Raw genomic sequence first — 20286 nt, 5'->3', positions numbered from 1 at the left:
AGGTATATACCAACAAAATATTTTCGCATTCGGATGAGAAAGCTGATGATCGAAATTTCGTGAAAAGACCCTGCCGCAACGAAAAACGCCATTGTTTCAATGAATGCCACCCCAACGCGCTTATCATATCCGTGACACTCTCCCCCCTGTTTCGTGACAGAACAAAACAAGCTGCCCGTCTCTGAACGTTTTCGATGACCTCCACCAATTGTATCTGGTAACGATCCCATGCTGCAGAATAATACTCTAGCTGACGACGGACAAGGGAAGTGTAGGAAATCTCTCTAGCAGGTCTGTTGCATCTTCTAAGGGAAGCTAGTGGTTCCAGAAGTAAGGTGGAAGGAAGATCAGAGTTTAATGACCCGTCGATCCAGAAGTAAGGTGGTCTGCTGAGTACCGATGTGGATGAATGGTGCCCTGTTCTCTGGCAGGACGCATCATCTCGTCGGAAAGAAGGTAAATTACGATTTTTCGCACTGTCGACGACGAGGTTTCTAGAGACGGAGCACAAGTCCGGTTTGAGTCTGTTTCGAAATTAGTCATCCCGGCATTTGTCTCAAGAGATTAACCTTTTGAGTCTCAACAATATAGAGAAATTCAGTTTTAAAATTTGGCACAAACTTGACCTTTATCATTACAGTAAGCAACAAAATCAAGAAGATATTGGCAAAAATAAACCAACAATTATTTTAAGACGACAGTTCACTTTGGAATGCAACTGTAATATTCACAACTTAACCTTTATCAGAGTAAGCAACGAATACAAGAAGAAATTGGCAAAATTAAACAATTAACTGTTTTAAAGCTGTGGTTTCACTCTGTTACCACTCGGAAATACGGTTATCAGTCACCCATCGCTTCATGAGTTATATTTGAAAACAATTTGGCATATTTTCTAGACCCCGTCGCATATCTCGAAAATTCCATGAACTCATAACGCCTACAACAAAATACACTCCTAAATAACACGCAAAAATGAGTCACAGATTCAATACATTTATTTCAAAAGTACATGCTCCAGTGGTTTTATTTAGAAACCACTCATAACAACACAAGTACAAACTCAAATTTACGTTACGAGAACGTAAGATATATTTACTTTCACTGTCAGGTGTCTCCTCAGTATGATTACTATAAAAAAACACATTCCACAATCTCCTACCATCACGTAGCACAATCTCCGCGCCAACTGTTGCTTTGAACGCTGTGTCTGCTGCAATGCATTACATTCGTAAAATCGCCTCAGTGTACCACCAGATGTCTCTGTCTCTGTCTTGCAACAGCATCGCTGGTTTCACGCGAAAACCACTCATATCACTGGTACTCTACAGCTTAAGGAAAACCAAAGAAAGTTAAATCCGGATGGCGGGAGGGAGATTTGCACCGGCGTCGTCCCAGATGGCGAGCCCAGTGTCTCACCAATCGACCTCGTGTGGTTTCCGACGTAAGAGCGCGTCGGCATTGTCGAATACAGCCGCACACCGTGACTCATCAGCCCTTCTTCCATGCTTCGTGTGTGCGACTGCGGACTTGCGTGAGCGTCGGACGAGCTCACTGAGAAGAATACACTGGTCGCTTTGGAGCGCTGTACACGGTGCAGGACAACTCCTCTTTCTTGGCCTTTATCCAGTGCACGGGGTCGGTACCTTCATCTGGATTTAGCAACGTTATTGGTAGAGGGCGGTCGGACGATCTTCCTGTCACCTCCCTTTCCCCTCCGGTATGAAAATGTGTACCCATCTTTTTTCGTCTAGTGCTGTCCATGTTAAAGTGTGAGAACTTTCTCGAAGTGTTTACGAATTATGTAACTGAGGCAGGCCGCCGGCATCCAGTCCGGAATTCGCCTACCCGGATGTGGCAAACCGTCTAAAAATAATATCCAGCCTCGTCGTTAATCCGTTGAACAGACTCGATACGTGGCCGGCGTGCCTCCCCGAATCCCGGAAGCGGCGTACTAACGCCTGCGGGTATTGGCGAGGGGAGGGGAATGGTTTGGATGGTGGAGAACTGGTACCAGGAATTACGTGTCCTTCCACCCCTACCGCAAATCAAGGTTGTGAAGTAACGTGTCTGTGCCAGCCGATATGTGGACATGACAGAGCGACAGAAAGAAGCTAGTTTTTTTCGATTGCCGTAAAAATATCCTGGCTGGCAGGACCGGAGACGAGAGTCATACCCTATCAGTGGCAATGGGATTGAAACCCAACGTGAATTGCTGTTGTTGCTGAATGCAGGTCTATCTCAACCATTTTATTAGCGAACATTGCAACGGAAACTGCATGCAGTGGACATGTAGGGTACCTCATTAAAGGCCGTTTCTCACGTCAGCACAAAGCTGCACGTCTTCACTTGCCCAAACATCACAGAAACTCTACAATAACTGATTGGGTCCGCAGCTCGTGGTCGTGCGGTAGCGTTCTCGCTTCCCGCGCCCGGGTTCCCGGGTTCGATTCCCGGCGGGGTCAGGGATTTTCTCTGCCTCGTGATGACTGGGTGTTGTGTGATGTCCTTAGGTTAGTTAGATTTAAGTAGTTCTAATTTATAGGGGACTGATGGCCATAGATGTTAAGTTCCATAGTGCTCAGAGCCATTTGAACTGATTGGCGGCGTGTGGTGTGGTTCAACGACTCGCCATTTTGTCTCTTTGGAACCGATGCAAGGCGTTGAATATACACCGTCAGCCCAATGAGACGTTAACCAGCACAACGCAGAGGCTTAGTTTAGGTTGGAGGTGGTTCTGTGATGTTTCGGGGTGTTATCTATACCGTGACTTGGTTCCATTCATTCAGGTTACTTAGAATATTAACCAAGATATTAATTTTAAGACTCCCGGTGACCAAATGCTGCCCTTTCTTCCACATCTTCATTATGATTATGCTGTCAATACTCCCGGCTTTCTGTTGGGTTCTAAGGCACATCGGTATTGCGGGGAACAAAAAGGCGGATGTAGCAGCCAGAAGATATTTCGTGATACTCAGATATTTAAGTACGCCATCCCCCTGCGTGCTATCGCCTCGCTGTTGAGTTACAGAGTCTTGCGACGTTGGAAAGAAGAGTGGCTGGAAGTGATGGACAGTAAGCTGTGTCTGGAGAAGTCCTCTACGCGGCAACGGCGCACCTCCTTCCAGGCACGCAGGCGGGATGAGGTCCTCCTAACTTGTCTTCGCTTGGGGCACAGCCCTGAGATGCTTGGCTTCTTGCTCCAGTGGGAGCACTCTCCAGTATGTGTTGATTAAGGTGTACAGATCACAATGCAGCATATTTTACTACACTGTTTTATTTTCAGACCGAAGGGCGGCAACTCACTTGCCGACGGACTTCCCCGGTATTTTAAATGACAATCAAACGACTGTGGTACAACTTTTAAGGTTTTGTGCCACGTCCGACATGTTACTTAAAATTCTGTGGAGAAATTTTTAAGGTATTACCGGCGTGGCTGGCTCATTCATGCTTTTTCATAAGTTGTTACCCGGTCATATTGCCCTGTGTTTTTATTTTAGCTCTTTTCTTGTTTTACTTGTGTTTTCATTACACTTTTATCTCATTCGAGGGTTTTTACGTTATCTTCCACGATGTGTGTCTCAGGGCGACCATGAGTGAGGCTGGGAGAGAGTAAGTGCAGTTCTGTCAATTTACTCCTCAATGTTTGCGAAATTTTTATCAATTTCAGCCGCGTTCGTCCTTGCTGATTTTCGTGTAGGCGTTGATAGCTTTGCCACTGAGCACCCATAAACTGAGAAACCACACACACACACACACACACACACACACACACACACACACACACACACACACACACACTCCTGTCTTCCAAGATGATAACAGCCCTGGTCACTGTTTCTGCGCACACACACGTTCCTGGTTGGTTGCCGTACATTCAGGCACCCTATCCCATCTCGACTGACCCGATAAATCAGCTGATCTTAATACCACAGAAAACGTATGAGACTGTTTGCAATAGCGGCTGAAATGTAGCAGTCAACATCCCAACAGTTTGGTAGCTGTACGGAAGCTAATCATTAATGAGTGGCTACTGCTGTATATGGCATACCAAGAAGCTTGTGAGCTGCATTGTTCGCGAAATGGCGGCCGTTATCAAGGCTAGAGGCGATGTTACACAACATTAGCGTGATGGGTCCTGCGTATAATTAATTTTTTGCCCAGTGTGCTTATTTTGGGCATACACAGTACTTTTCTATCTAAGTAGGGCGAGTATCCCAAATGTCAACCACACCTGATCTGAAGGCAATAGGCCCACCACACCATGTTTGATCGCATGCAGTCAGATCCCAGCTTTCGGACGAAACAACACTTGGCGCTGATATTGAGTTCCAAATCAGAGACAGACAAGATAGGGACGGAGATGGAAGTTTTTTAGCTTCATTCGCCACTTCTTTGCCTCCGTCCCGACTGGGGACGTGATAAGTAAGACACGATTTCTTCATGTTGATACCAGCTGAAAAGGCGTTAAATGAAGAACCCAGCGGAATAATATTTTGGGCTTTCGTTAAAGCGAGTGTGCCAACTGTGTTATGTTCTTAATATACCCTATCATCATATGTCCTATATAGCCTACAGGCTATGTCGGCAATACCGATGTCTTAGATCGCGTGCATATTTCCTCATACGTTTTTTAATTATTTTGACTAATATACAACAGTTAAGTTCCCTGACTATTGGCTCAATACGGAATACAATTTTTCAGCCTTACTCGGCAAGACTTATTGCAGATTCCTTTCCATCTAGTTATAAGAGACAGTCTTCAGCTTCCAATTTGCATCGGAAACGACGTGCTGGCCGAAAACAGTCTACTTCATTTTTGAAGAAGAAGCCAATGTTGTAGGCCATCACACGGCATTCTAGAGGTAGGATCTAAGAGTTCATTGGTCAATACATGAGATTTCTTTTTATTCAGCTGCAAGAACATAACTCGAAAATAAAAATAAAAACTGTCTTCAATAAAACAATTAATGTATCTCTGTGTTGGTCTTTACATTCCGTCCAGATCACGTAACGCGGGAAAACTTTGATCTTTGCAATGGAGATGTGTGCCAGACTAGTAAGTGCTGTGACATATACTACTAATTTCGTGTGGCAGGCTATATTAGGAACAGGGATAGGCAGAATTAGGTATACGTTTTCGGAAATTTCCACTTTCACTTTTTTTTCAAACTCGCTTGAATATTTTCACGTAGAAGTGGGTATAGAGGCAACCGATTCCTGAAAACTATAGTAGGTTAGTATCTTGTAGTACATATTTAGTTTCCTGCTTCATCTGACGTCACTCGAGAGAGAAGCGAGAAAAAATATTTAAGGACGGTGGTATGTGGGACTCTCATCCTGTGAAATGCTTCCACATAGCGGTGATCGATTGTCTCGCCACGACGATATGTGTGTACAGCGGAAACAACAGTCCACTGAAATTTCCATAACGGCTAACGGGACATGTGTGCAGCCGTGGTGTGGGCGAACGGTGCGAGTTGTACGTATGAAATGTTAACGCCCCCGGTAGTTCTCTGATACGAGCTATCACCCGCGTTACACTTTCAAAGCGAGGCTATGCTTATACTGCTAATGGAAATCTTATCGCTCCTTCCGTAAACCTAAGCGCAAGTTACACTCGTGCGTGGCGAAGAGTCAGTGACGCACACATGCGTTTCGAGCACTCTTTTCATCATCAGCATCCTCAGCCATTTGAGATCCAGTGCCTAGTAAATGTGTCCTTTACACTTGCCCGCACATGTACAGGAGCAGTATTCTTGGACATAGAAAAAGCATTGACCTCGTCTGACACGATGGATTCGTATACATCGATATAGCAGGATGCCCGAAACATTTTATTTATTTTTATTTATTTACACTTCAAGCCCCATAGGACCAAATTGAGGAGCAAATATGCAAGGTCATCGAACGTGTCAGTACATGAAGTTACAACATAAAAGGAATAACAGATAAAAATAAAATGTTAATGACCCCAAAAAGTCAAGCCATAAGTTTAAGTAAACGTAATCAATAATATAACATAAGAATCAGCTTATGTTTTCAAGGAACTCCTCAACAGAATAGGATTGATCCATGAAGAGACTGTAGTTTCGATTTGCAAGAGTATGGATTACTGCTTAGATTTCTGAATTCTTGTGGTATCTTACTGATAATGGATGCAGCAGTATACTGCACACCTTTCTGCACAAGAGTTAAGGAAGTCTGATGCAAATGCGGGTTGGATTTCTGCCGAGTATTAACTGAGTGAAAGCTGCTTATTCTTGGGAACGAGCTGATTTTGTTAACAAGAAACGACAGTAAAGAATGTATATATTGAGAGGCCAATGTCAAAATACCCAGACTAGTGAACAGGGGTCGACAAGAGGTTCGCGAACTTACGCCACTTATTGCCCGAAGCGCTCGTTTCTGAGCCAAAAATATCCTTTTAGAATGGGAAGACTTACACCAAAATATAATACTATACGACATAAGCGAATGAAAATAAGCAAAGTAGACTAATTTTCGTGCCGAACGATCACTTACTTTATATACCGTTCAAATAGTAAAAATGGGAGCATTAAGTCTCTGAACAGGATCCTGAAATTGGGCTTTCCACGACAGTTTACTATCTACCTGAACACCTACAAATTTGAACTGTTCAGTTTCAAAAACCATATGCCCATTCTGTGAAATTAAAACGTCAGGCTTTGTTGAATTGTGTGTTAGAAACGGTAAAAACCGAATGTGATATAGCGTTAATTTATTTTCTACAAGCCATGAACTTATTTCGCGAGCTGCACTATTTGAAACTAAGCCAGTGTTGCACACAGCATCCTTTACTAATAAGCTAGTGTCATCAGCAAACAGAAATATTTTAGAGTTACCCGTGATACTAGAGGAAATATCATTTGTATGAATAAGGAACACGAGTGGGCCCAATACTGATCCCTGGGGCACCCCCTATTTGACCGTACACCACTCAGACCTCATATCACAGCCATTCTCAACATTGTGAATGTAATCTGCATCATTGATTCCTTTCTTACGAGGTGTCAGTTTTTCGTAAGGAAAGGCACACGTTCTAGCCAAACAGGACAGACTGAGTTTCGGTTTTAGGCCTCCCATTTACACGAACGACGTCCCTCAGCGGAGAGATAGCTCTTTGTGCCGACGACACAGCTATCTGTAAGAGTTCTCGCAACCTTCTTTTCATTCATCGAAAGCTTCAACAACATCTGGATAAAATCACCCAGCGGTGTAATATACGGAAAATAAAGATAAGCTGAACCAAGCACAGAGTAAAATTCTTCGCGACTAAAATCAAACTACTAGATTGTCGTCTCACCATTGGTGGTCAATATTTGCCTTGGCGTGATTCTGTCACATGCTCGGAACTGGAAATCGACAGACGTCTCACACTGCAGAAACAAAAGCTGCTAATAAAAGTTGCGCACTTTTGTCTCGATTGTACTCTCTCCTGAAGGGAGTTGGGTTGACTGCAGAATGTAGACTCCAGCTCATATTTACAGTGGTACTCCACGGCTCGGAAGCCTGATCCATGGCGTTAGATACCACTCTCACACGCTTACAACGGCTCCAGCGCAAAAGTTTTCCGAATTATATCAGGTGCACACAGATATGTCACGCGCACGCACACGTTAGCGAACTTTTGGGCCAATCCACTATCTAGACACTCATTCAGAATAAATTTATTAAATTCTACTAAAAACCACGTACTTCACCCCATACTCTCATACAAAATTTGGTTAATGATCCCTCTGAATCTTCTCATAAAAGAGAAAAGTTAAACCTAAGCCACCAGTTTACGGATTAAAGGCAAAGCCACATACGAATATTAAGAGAAACAGTTATACAAACATGTCCTTCATTAAACATATTGCATCCTTGACGACGACATAATTTTGTCACATCTAACTTTGTTGGAACATACACTGCAATACTTTCAAAGTTGTTTTCATTACAAGACATTCGTAAGAATCACCAGAAATATAAATCAGGGCCTCAAAATCTGCTGACAGCAATGGGAAAAAATGTCTTCACTTGATAGACAGTTTCCGCTTTTGTTCATTTACCGTAAATCGTGGCCACAGGTGAATTCAGATTCTGTATTCCTTCATGTTCTAAAGGTGTTTGTCCTTACGGTGGACAGTGTGGGGAGAAGTCACAGTGCCGCCTGTATCTCGTAGGATATCATACGATAAAAACAGGTAGAATCTATTTATATAGTTAGAGCAGGGGTGCTGAACCGGTCGATCATGATCGACCAGTCGATCTCCATGACTTTATGATTCGATCTCTCAAGACCGGAGTCCGAAATCTGTTTATATGAACCCTTTTCGTAAAGTACCGTTGAGCTGACAGTGAGTGTTTCGCAACGTATTTTTAGGCGGTACAGTAAATGTGGCAACGCTGTCTCCGCCTCTTTCGTCTCCATCTGGATTTCATTGTCTTCAACGTTCATGCCAAACAACAGTAGTTTCTCCTGTATGACGATATTACTACCCGCGAGCTGTAATTTGGCGGCGCGTCATGAACGGGGTTACTGTGAGAAGAGCGAACAACCTCCGCTTCCAATAGGCGACACAAACTTCTCTTTTCGAGCTTCCACAAAACCTCATGTCATCGAAACTGACAAGAGAGGAAGACTACTCATAACTGTATGATTTGAGCTGGTTGTTGCCTCTGGCATTTGTAACTGATATGACAGTTGAACTAAATGAGTTAAACAAAGAAAGTCGAGGAAAAAAACAAACTGTGATAACTTTTATGCCTTCTATACAGTGTTTCGTGCAAAAACTTGACCGCTGGATAACACAGTTACAGAAATTAGATTGAAATACTTTCCTCAAATAGAGCCAGAACTGTCGGATCAGCAAAAGTTATTGAATCAAGAAGCTGCAAATAAGTATACAGTCACCTTGACAGCAATGAAGTAAGAGTGCGAAAACCGAATTTCAGATTTCAAGGCGCTGCAGTCTGGAACCGCGAGACCGCTACGGTCGCAGGTTCGACTCCTGCCTCGGGCATGGATGTTTGTGTTGTCCTTAGGTTAGTTAGGTTTAACTAGTTCTAAGTTCTAGGGGACTAATGACCTCAGCAGTTGAGTCCCATAGTGCTCAGAGCCATTTGAACCATCAGATTTCAAGGGCATGAAACCTGTTCTAGATTTCACAGCTCAATCTTCCCAGAACATGGATGTGGAAGGAATTTCAATTAAAATGAGTACACTCTTCTCTTGTTGTAACCCTGAACTTGAAGACGAAATAATGTGAGTCCAAAATGACACCTTCTTAAAGTTACAATACCGTGAAGATACACTTCTGAGAATTAGTTAATGTAAAAACCTACGCTAACACTGTAAAAGTGGCATCGTATGTTTTACAGTATTTTTGAGTCAACTTATCCATGCGAGGCAGCATTTTCAGCGATGGACGCGGTGAAATATAAGTATAGAACTGACTGATCCTATCCTACAGATTGTTTACGGTTGGCTCTGAAAAATTATTGTTTTGAGCTTGATCCTTTATGGCATTTGTAAGTCAGTAATGTGTAAATGGACTAAATGGCTTGTAATAGATCTCAAGCCTGACAAGGTTGAGCACCTCTGATCTAGAAAGAGTTAAGATTTCAGAGATAGATACCTGAACACAATAGCCAAGATATCCGGTCTTGAAAGCCATCCACAGTGCACTGCAACAGGCTGTGAACAGTGACAACAGTCGTGAGACACAGACCACAGAGGGCTAACCAGTTCTCACCTGTTGGGAAAATAATGCATAGGATCAGACCTTATATCTATGAACACGTTAGGGAAACCAGAGCTTCTATCACATCATAGCACATTATATTCAGCCAATTTACGAGTCAAGTGCTCACTGAAGCGAATATTTTTCGTAATTCTGATGTACAATTGAAGAGTTTGTATTATAAACGTGTATAATCCCTGGTTTACCATATGCAGTTTCCTACTTACATAGATTTTCTCGAAGTGTCGTCGAACTAACGCAAATAACTATATGCCAATATCTCAATCTGTTGGAGAGTTTTGTAAGATATTTTATGCTCGCGGATTATGGCATTTACAGAGATAGAAAATCTCCTCTGTGGGAGTCAACCACCGTTCCGAAAACAACGATCGTGTGAAAACCATCCTGCCCTGTTCGTACACGAGACCCAGAACTCAGCAGTTGGCTGCACTCCATGATGCTGTGTCCCTTGACAATCGGATTGCGTTAGATATAGTCCTGCACTGCTGGCTCATGAACTAAATACGAGCTTACGGAATATAAGGCTAGTTGTGTGATTGGACTAAGGAGTTTGTAGCAAACAGAGCACAACTATCTTTCTCAACGGAGAAAAATCTTCAGAAGTAAAACTAACTTCGGGCATACCTCAAGGGTGTGTTACAGAGGACCGCAGCTTTTCACACTGTCATGCAAAAAGTATCCATACACCGTCGTTCATGTAGAATAACTGTATTTATCATAACTAAAGATCACAGCGCGAGATGTTATTTCGTAAACTAACGGTATGGGGTTTCCTTCCTAATCTGCACATATAAAAGGATTAACTACCCGCTGACGTCACACAGTGAGGAAAATACTATGCGTACATACTCGTACAAACTAGATTACAATGTACTTACATACACTACTGGCCATTAAAATTGCTACAGCACGAAGATCACGTGCTACAGACGCGAAATTTAACCGACAGGAAGAAGATGCTGTAATATGGAAATGATTAGATTTTCAGAGCATTCACACAAGGATGGCGCCAGTGGTGACACCTACAACGTGCTGACATGATGAAAGTTTCCAACCGATTTCTCATACACAAACAGCAGTTGACCGGCGTTGCCTGGTGAAACTTTGTTGTGATACCTAGTGTAAGGAAGAGAAATGCGTACCATCACGTTTCCGACTTTGATAAAGGTCGGATTGTAGCCTATCGCGACTACGGTTTATCGTATCGCGACTACGGTTTATCGTATCGCGACATTGCTGCTCGCGTTGGTCGAGATCCAATGACTGTTAGCAGAATATGGAATCGGTGGGTTCAGGAGAGTAATACGGAACGCCGTGCTGGATCCCAACGGCCTCGTATCACTAGCAGTCGAGATGCGAGATGGCAGGCATATTATCCGCATGGCTGCAACGGACCGTGCAGCCACGTCTCGATCCCTGAGTCAACCGATGGGGACGTTTGCAAGACAACAAACATCTGCACGAACAGTTCGATGACGTTTGCAGCAGCATGGACTATCAACTCGGAGACCGTGGCTGCGGTTACCCTTGACGCTGCATCACAGAGAGGAGCGCCTGCGATGGTGTACTCAACGACGAACCTGGGTGCACGAATGGCAAAACGTCATTTTTTCGGATGAATCCAGGTTCTGTTTACAGCATCACGTTGGTCTCATTCGTGTTTGGCGACATCGCGGTGAACACACATTGGAAGGGTGTATTCGTCATCGCCATACTGGCGTGATGGTATGGGGTGTCATTGGTTACACGTCTCGGTCACCTCTTGTTCGCATTTACGGCACTTTGAACATTGGACGTTACATTTCAGATGTGTTACAACCCGTGGCTCTACCCTTCATTCGATCACTGCGAAACCCTACATTTCAGCAGCATAATGGACGACCGCATGTTCAAAAATGGCTCTGGGCGCTATGGGACTTAACTTCTAAGGTCATCAGTCCCCTAGAACTTAGAACTACTTAAATCTAACTAACCTAAGGACATCACAGACATCCATGCCCGACGCAGGATTCGAACCTGCGACCGTAGCGGTCGCGCGGTTCCAGACTGTAGCGCCTAGAACCGCTCGGCCACACCGGCCGTCCGACCGCATGTCGCAGGTCCTGTACGGGCCTTTCTTGATACAGAAAATGCTGAATGCTACCCTGGCCAGCACATTCTCCAGATCTCTCACCAATTGAAAACGTCTGGACAACGCTGGCCAAGCAACTGGCTCGTCTCAATACGCCAGTCACTACTCTTGATGAACTGTGGTATCGTGTTGAAGCTGCATGGACAGCTGTACGTGTACACGCCATCCAAGCTCTGTTTGACTCAATGCCCAGGCGTATCAAGGCCGTTATTACGGCCAGAGGTGGTTGTTATGGGTACTGATTTCTCAGGATCTATGCACCCAAAACGTAATCACATGTCAGTTCTAGTATAATATATTTTGTCCAATGAATACCCGATTAACATCTGCATTTCTTCTTGGTGTAGCAATTTTAATGGCCAGTAGTGTATAACGACTATGTTTGTATTTGACAGGCATTCCTCTTCTATGTATCACTTCCGCTAACCTTTTTGACACGGATTGAACCTGGCTGGTAGTCTCTGAGGTAATACCGTGCAGACATTTTGTCAAAACAGGCGCTTCTAACTTCAACAATACACGTTGCCTCGTCTGTGCGCTCGTTTCGCAAACCAGTGGATAGGAAACAGCTGATTTGACAGATAAGTTTGAAGGTTATGGCACCGTAGCAGCACTAGCGACAGCTCTGTGCAGTGCCGGAGTGCCTAAGCGGAGAGACTGCACTGCGAAAGCGCAGCAGACACAGCACACGCCGGCGCTGGCGCCGCGGTCCGTCGCGACCTCGGCTGCTTTCACGCGGCGCGCACAGCCGCTGCAACCTGTGTTGCGGTCCGCGCCTGCAGCAGGCAGAAGGCCGCCACTGGCTGTTTTTGGGAGCTGCGCCGCCGTCGGCCGTCGCGTGGTTGGGCTCGCCGGACTCTGCGGTCTCGCCCACGGGACGAGGCGACATTCCAGCGGGCTCGGCCAGTTCTTCAGGTTCCGGGCCGCCGCCGGCGCTGCTGCAGGTCGCAGCTTCCTGCCCTCCCACTGGATGCCGCCCGGCAACTCCTGAATGTGCCCTGTGGTCCCGCTCATAAACGCGCAAGTCTATGTGAAGTTTGTCGCAGAACTCCAAAGGGTGCCCTATAGTGATAGGTTGCAATCGATATTCACTGCCTACCAAAAACAGTGAAGCATCCGAAGAGATGGCCGAATGTCAGTACAATGTCGAACATGTACACACCATGGCTGCATATGTATATTATAAGAGCTGCAGTTCTGACAGGTAGAACGACAACCAGCTGCATTTGGTCGCACGTAAAATCTACGAACGTCTACAGACATTAAAGTAAGCTCTGGCGTGCCACAGAGGAGTGTTATGGGACCATTGCTTTTCACAATATATTTAAATGACTTAGCAGATAGTGTCGGAAGTTCCATGCGGCTTTTCGCGGATGATGCTGTAGTATACAGAGAAGTTCCAGCATTAGAAAATTGCAGCGAAATGCAGCGGATAGGCACTTGGCGCAGGAAGTGGCAACTGACCCTTAACATAGACAAATGTAATGTATTGCAAATACATAGAAAGAAGGATCCTTTATTGTATGATCATATGATTGCGGAACAAACACTGGTAGCAGTTACTTCTGTAAAATATCTGGGAGTATGCGTGCGGAACGATTTGAAGTGGGATGATCATATAAAAGTAATTGTTGGTAAGGCGGGAGCCAGGTTGAGATTCAGCCGGCCGTAGTGGCCGAGCGGTTCTAGGCGCTACAGTCCGGAGCCGCGCGACCGCTGCGGTCGCAGGTTCGAATGCTGCCTCGGGCATGGATGTGTGTGATGTCCTTAGGTTAGTTAGGTTTAAGTAGTTCTAAGTTCTAGGGGACTGATGACCTCAGCAGTTAAGCCCCATAGTGCTCAGAGCCATTTGAACCAGGTTGAGATTCATTGGGAGAGTCCTTACAAAATGTAGTCCATCAGCGAAGAAGGTGGCTTACAAAACACTCGTTCGACCTATACTTGAGTATCGCTCATCAGTGTGAGATCCGTACCAAGTCGGCTTCACAGAGGAGATAGTGAAGATCCAAAGAAGACCGCCGCGTTTCGTCACAGGGTTATATGGTAAGCGTGATAGCGTTACGGACATATTTAGCAAACTCAAGTGGTAGACTCTGCAAGAGGTGCGCTCTGCATCGCGGTGTACCTTGCTGTCCAGGTTTCGAGAGGTTGCGTTTCTGGATGAGGTATCGAGTATATTGCTTCCCCCTACTTACACCTCCCGAGGTGATCACGAATGTAAAATTAGAGAGATTCGAGCGCGCACGGAGGCTTTCCGGCAGTCGTTCTTCCCGCGAACCATACGCGACTGGAACAGGAAAGGGAGGTAATGACAGTGGCACGTAAAGTGCCCTCCGCCACACACCGTTGGGTGGCTTGCGGAGTATAAATGTAGATATAGAAATAATTCAATGCCTTCTTTTGCTGCCAATGTGGGTAATGTAACGCATGATGATAAACAGAAGGCCGAAATTCTAAACCTAGCTTTAAAAAACTCGTTTACGGTAGATGACTGCAACACCATTCCCCCTTTCAATTATGGAACAAACGCAAGGATGGCTGACATAGTGTTTAGTGTATCTGGGATTGTAAAACAGTTAAGATCCTTAGACGCCAGTAAGGCATCTGGCCCAGATGGTATCCCCGTAAGATTATATGTTGACTATGCTACAAATATAGCACCATTCTTATCCATCATCTGTCAGAGATCATTGGAGCAGCCGAAAGTTCCACGGGACTGAAAGAGAAGGCCCAGGTCATAGCAATCTATAAAAAGGGTAGGAAATCGGATGCACATAATTCCCGGCCAATTTCACTGACACCTACTTGTTGTAGAATCATGAAACATATTTTGTGTTCAGACATAATGACCTTTCTAGACTCTGAGAAGCTCATCTGCAGAAACTAGCACGGTTTTAGGAAACAGCGGTCATGCGAGACACATCTGGCCCTCTTTGTGCATGATATACAACAGGCTCTAGACACCGGGTCCCAAGTTGATGACGTATTTCTCGACCTTCGAAAGGCTTTCGACTCAGTTCCGCGCTGTCGCTTGCTCCAAAAAGCGTGCACTTACGGTCTGTCCGATGACATATGCGGTTGGATAGAAACTTTTCTAACAGGCAAAGAGCAGTATGTCGTCCTGAATGGGGTGACTTCAACAGAAACAAGCGTAACTTCAGGTGTGTCCCAGGGCAGCGTAATAGGTCCGCTGCTTTTTACGATCTACATAAACGATCTGGTTTATGGTAATGACATCGGCATTAGACTGTTTGCCGATGATGCTGTAGTCTACAGGAAAGTAGTATCACACGAAATTTGTGAACAAATCAATGAAGATTTGCAGAAAATAAATGCCTGGTGTAATGACTGGCAGTTATCTCTCAATATTAGTAAGTGTAACCTACTGCGTATAACTGGGCGAAAATTCCAATTAATGTAAGAGTACAAAATAAATGCCTAGTCTTTGGAAGCGATAACATCCGTAAAGTATCTGAGTGAGACTATTTGAAATCATCCCAAATGGAATGATCAGATTACACAAGCAACGGGCAAGGCGAACTCTAGGTTGCGGTTTATTGGTAGAATTCTGAAGCGATGCAGTCTTTCAACAAAGGAAATTGCTTACAATATGTTAGTTCATCTGTATGGGACCCTTACCAGTTGGGTCTGATTCAAGAGATTGAGAAGGTCCAAAGAAGAGCGGCAAGATTCATGACTGGTACATTTAGCCATCGCGAGAGTGTTACAGATCTCATAGAAAGTTTGAAGTGGGACTCACTTGCAGATAGACGATCAGAAACAGTAAGGCACCGTGTCATATACGTTGCTGGCGAAATACTGACGGCATTGATTTCCACTATCCGCATTAAAACCGGTTTCCTCCGTGCCAAACATCAACTAAAAAACGTGTACGTTTCTAATATGCACTTGAAAGTAAACAGCAATCAAGGTCAAGCTAAGGCACCGAGTTTATCGGTTGTACTACAGCTGCCACCTGGCATGCTAAAAGGTCTACAAGTGCGAATATTAAAATCTGAGAAGGACTCACTCGTTTGTAATTAGCGCTAGCGAATGGGACGATTAGCTTTGATCTGCTAACTCGTAGGACGATGCGTCGCGAGCCCGTGCAATGACCTCCACAGTGGGCCATTGGTTAGCGCTGTTGACTACTGAACAACAGATCTCTGCTTCACATTTTGCTCAAATGGAAAGATCTGCAACGAAATCTGATCCTCTTACGACCGCACAAGGAGCTCTTCTAGTGGACATGCGGTAAAACAACAAGCCTAAGAAGTGGCGTCAAACTGAAATACCTGAAGCTCATTGGAAGTCAAAGGATATTTGTTTTATTTTGTCCTGCAGAATGACTGCAAGCTGCTGCCTTCGTATTCCTTAGCTTTCTTTTGTAATTCCCACTTTTATGCAAAACATCAACAACTGTTATTAGTGGAACATTATTATTCTGACTCGAGAACTTTCATAAGACAGCTGAGGACTATTATCTCCAGATACATCGAATCTGAAGCAGCGAGAAAGGTGGCTTAAACGTCTATTAATCGAATACCTGTCCGGGAAGTTGGGGTACTAATCCCCGACCGTTCACTCTCTTTTATACCTTCTGCAAACAGCATAAAAAGTATCGGGAGTCTGCAACAATTTACAACTAAAGGTACATCTTTACGCTCCAAGTGTGTGCCGAAGGGTACTTACATACAGTTTATACACAGCATTAAACAACATGAGTTGTTATTCTTTACCAAAACAATCCGTCACGAAGTTAGATGATTAGGACGAAAAATTCTCATCCTATATTCACAGTCGTCCACTTTTGCCATTTCAGCTACATCACGCTGCCGTTCGATTTCCATTGTGCCCACCACTCTTAAACAGCGATTCCGGCCGCATATGCTTGTTGTTGTTCTCCAGTTGACTTAGCACCACAGCCTGTTCAGTGACACTGGTGCACTGCACCACATGAAAGGGCTGAGTTATTGACAGTCCCTCCCAATTCAAAGATAATATCACACCATCTCTGGAAAACGTGTGGCACTTTACGTTTACACTAATATCACAAAAGGACCGTAAAACAGTTTGGAAATCCACCGTGTCTGTCTTCCGTTAGTATATTAACGACATTAACAAAGCTACTCTGGTAAATGGGTATTTCCGGTCCTTCAAGTAAATCAAGCCAGTTTCTCAGCATTCTCGTGGCGTTTTCCCCTGACTCAAACAAAGCTATGGACATTCGTGCCGCCCGCCTTCGTATAGTGCAATATCGCTTGTTAGTTCTGTTTGGCACGAGGCGCACACACTTGAGCAACACTGCAGGTAAGGTCAGCCAAAAGTTTTGTACGCAACCTCCTTTGTAGACTGACTGCATTTTCCAATATTCTACCAATGAACCGAAGTCTACCACTTGCTTTACTTACAAATGACCGCGTATTATTTATGTCACTGCGCCTTTCATGCTAGTATAAAATTAACTTAATGTAATTGGCCATAGTCATCAGATCTTTTCATTGTTACATAGAGAAACGTGTAATCCATTGATATTATTTTTCCTCCTTTCCGTGTCAAAACTAAAACTACCTTTATTACTTTAAATTCAGTTGTTATCTTCAAACCTTTCCACAACCTTCCAACACTTTCATTCTTAGTAAATTAAATCCGCTTACATTTTACCAGACAAAAGGCAAGTTTTATGCTGTGATTTTGAATAATAATACCCGGGCATTTAAAAGCGAGAGTATATTTTATACATGCTTTTCCTCTACATTCGTAATCTACTGTTCGTACGAACGCGATAATTTGCCAGTCAGGGGTATCATTTGTGAGGGACACAGCGATCGTTAGGAATTAACCAGTAAATTCTCACCCCAGCCTCTTTAATCAATCGAACTCCCCTGTATAAAACATCATATCTCCCGAACTATGCGTTGTAAAATTATACAAATTTGCACTTACATACAATGGTATATTAGAGTAGTTTCTGCAAAATGTGTTGCGAATAGAGTTAGTGCAAGTATAAATGAAAACGTCATACCTGATCCTGACGTTTTCCTGAATGAACAGCGAAAATGTCATAAGCGATAAACTTTATTCATTTCGTCATTGTATGACGGAAAACGCCGAGAAAAAGTTTTGTGAAGGTTTGAAATTATATGCAAAGTTCTTTGGAAGTTGCCAAGTGCTCTCTTTCTCAGATGATGGACGAATGTAGTCTTCGTAATAGGCGCGTCGTTGAGTTGTGCTGCCTCTACACATACACACACTGCCTAATTATTATACCTGACTTATTATGTTAAGCCTTTAACGTACGATTATATCTCTTTGTGAGTAGATTGACAGCATTTTAAATGCTTAATAGGAGGTTTAATATCTTTTGGTTCAAAAAATCGATTTTTTAAAAAAAATGCATTTTTGGATCCATAAAAGTGTTTAGAATCCACCCCTGAAACGGTTTTTCCGAATACGGAACGGAAATGTTTGTTATTCACGGTTGAACAAAAAAAAATGGACCTGCCTGAAATCGGCCTTTCTGACGCACCAGTTTTTTTTCTTTCGGAGAGCGAGTTATTGTACCGGTGCTTGGGAGGAAACACACAAAATTCAAATGAAAGTTTGAACGCGTGTGTTTGGAAGTTAGCCCCCAAGCATTTGCATTCTGGGGCGAAGACTGTGGAGATAGCGACTTTCCTGGCAGTGAGCAGCTTCAACGAAGGGTATTCAGCACTTCTGAAGACCATGACAACGATGGACGTCACCCTGGGACTCTATTCGACGCAGTTCGCCAAGTATTCAGACGACCAGCGGATTCAAGAGGCCGAAAACCGCTTGTCACCGGCCGTACGAGCGGCTCTTGAGCAGCGCAGGATGGCCCAGATCGAGCAGAACGCCAAGTTGCATAATATTGCAGTTATATGCAATATTAAAACTTCAAACGCGTTTTTCTCGAAATGACTTTTTTATCGCGCGGTATGGTAACTTCACATCTACTGAACTGATTGGCATGATTCTTTGTTTCCGACGAAGCTAACTAAATTGTCTAGGAGTTGTACAACTTTTATTCCGATCCATCAACTATAAATATTTTTACCTGGCCGACGAAGTCGAAAAATCGATGAAAAAAACCCTATTTTCTTCAACTGGCCGCCATTTTGTTTCCTATGGTCCACGTAACTTAGGCGAGGTACAACTCCTAAAGAATCTTATGTACTCCGCTTACGTCAACTCATTTTTGATTTCAGACGAGCCGGCTGACCTGTGACATAACGCGCGTGGAGATCTACATCGAAATTTTGTTTCGTTCCGACGGCACTCCGCCTTTGCTTTTCGACATTTCCGGTCGAAAAAATTCCAGTTGGTAGAGGAAATATCAATAAACATTTTGACCAAATTTGATATTGATATCTATAACATATCCTGAGAAAAAAATTCTCAAAGAACATGCTTTTTTCGAGCCAATGATAGTAAACCTCCCCTTAAGTTCGGTCAATAACTGTACGAAATACTGAAAATAAAATTGTTTCTCCTGGTAGCCTTTAGATAGGCAACTCGCAACGGAGCCCACGCACCTGGTTAGGCATTTAGTAATATAAATGCACAGATAAACCACCACCGATGGCGTGTTATTTGATGTATTACCAGTTTCGCTCATCAGCCGAAAGTATCTTCAGTTATTCATTGCCGCGGTGGTGGATGCTCACATTGACGAGCGTAATAAATCACCTAACACCCGATATCAGACGCTCTATCTGTACATTAAACACAAAAATTACTGTATCCAGCGGCGTCAGCAATTTATGACGGAAGTGGCACAAACCCTTGACCTCCAGACAAACCGCTCCGCGGCCAGCAGACATCCTGCGACTGCGTGCTGTTCGCCATCCGCGCTGCCATACCTGCTGTCGAGGTCGGACGGCTGCACCGTAGCACGGCGACGGCGCGCGGTGCATCTAGCGGTACGCAAACCTCGCAGCTCCGGCCTTGCCTCGGGCGGGAATCGAACCCAGGCCGGTCGCTCACAGCACGTCGGCGGCCCTCACCTTCTCCGCCACTCTCTACCGACACCCTTGTGCACTACTGCCTGGCTCTCACGAAAGACGCCTAAGTGGACTCGATCACTGCCATCGAGGAACACAAAGGTAAAGCTGGCGTCAACCCGAAGGTTCCAAAAATGAATTTTCTTCCAGGTAATGATGTGTGTGCTGAGCCGATCTGATAGCCGCGCACGTCTGGGATTCGGGCTGGTACCCCGGTCTCATATCGAATCCGCAAAGGCATTAGCAACGAAAGTCGGTGTGTCGGGTAGCCGTGACGTGGGACTTTGCGCACCATGTAGACATCTTGTCTAAATCGTTTTGCGACTGGTTTTGATCATATGATGACTGTAACTAGACCTAA

The 20286-nt window shown here is 44.3% G+C and overlaps 1 protein-coding gene across 1 annotated transcript in view; it reads right to left on the bottom strand.

The window, feature by feature from the left end:
• LOC126199662 (cyclic AMP response element-binding protein A-like) overlaps nucleotides 1–12915 on the bottom strand; it is a 160582-nt gene extending 147667 nt beyond the window's left edge. The window contains exon 1 of the mRNA XM_049936591.1: nucleotides 12583–12915. Coding sequence (XP_049792548.1) covers nucleotides 12583–12915 — 333 coding nt within the window. The remainder of the gene's footprint in view (nucleotides 1–12582) is intronic.
• Between the last annotated feature and the right edge of the window lie 7371 nt (nucleotides 12916–20286).

This window comes from Schistocerca nitens, chromosome 8 (genome assembly GCF_023898315.1).
Source record: "Schistocerca nitens isolate TAMUIC-IGC-003100 chromosome 8, iqSchNite1.1, whole genome shotgun sequence".
NCBI lineage: Eukaryota > Metazoa > Arthropoda > Insecta > Orthoptera > Acrididae > Schistocerca > Schistocerca nitens.
The sequence above is the reverse complement of the archived record's forward strand: the minus strand, read 5'-3'. Positions and strand labels throughout refer to the sequence as shown.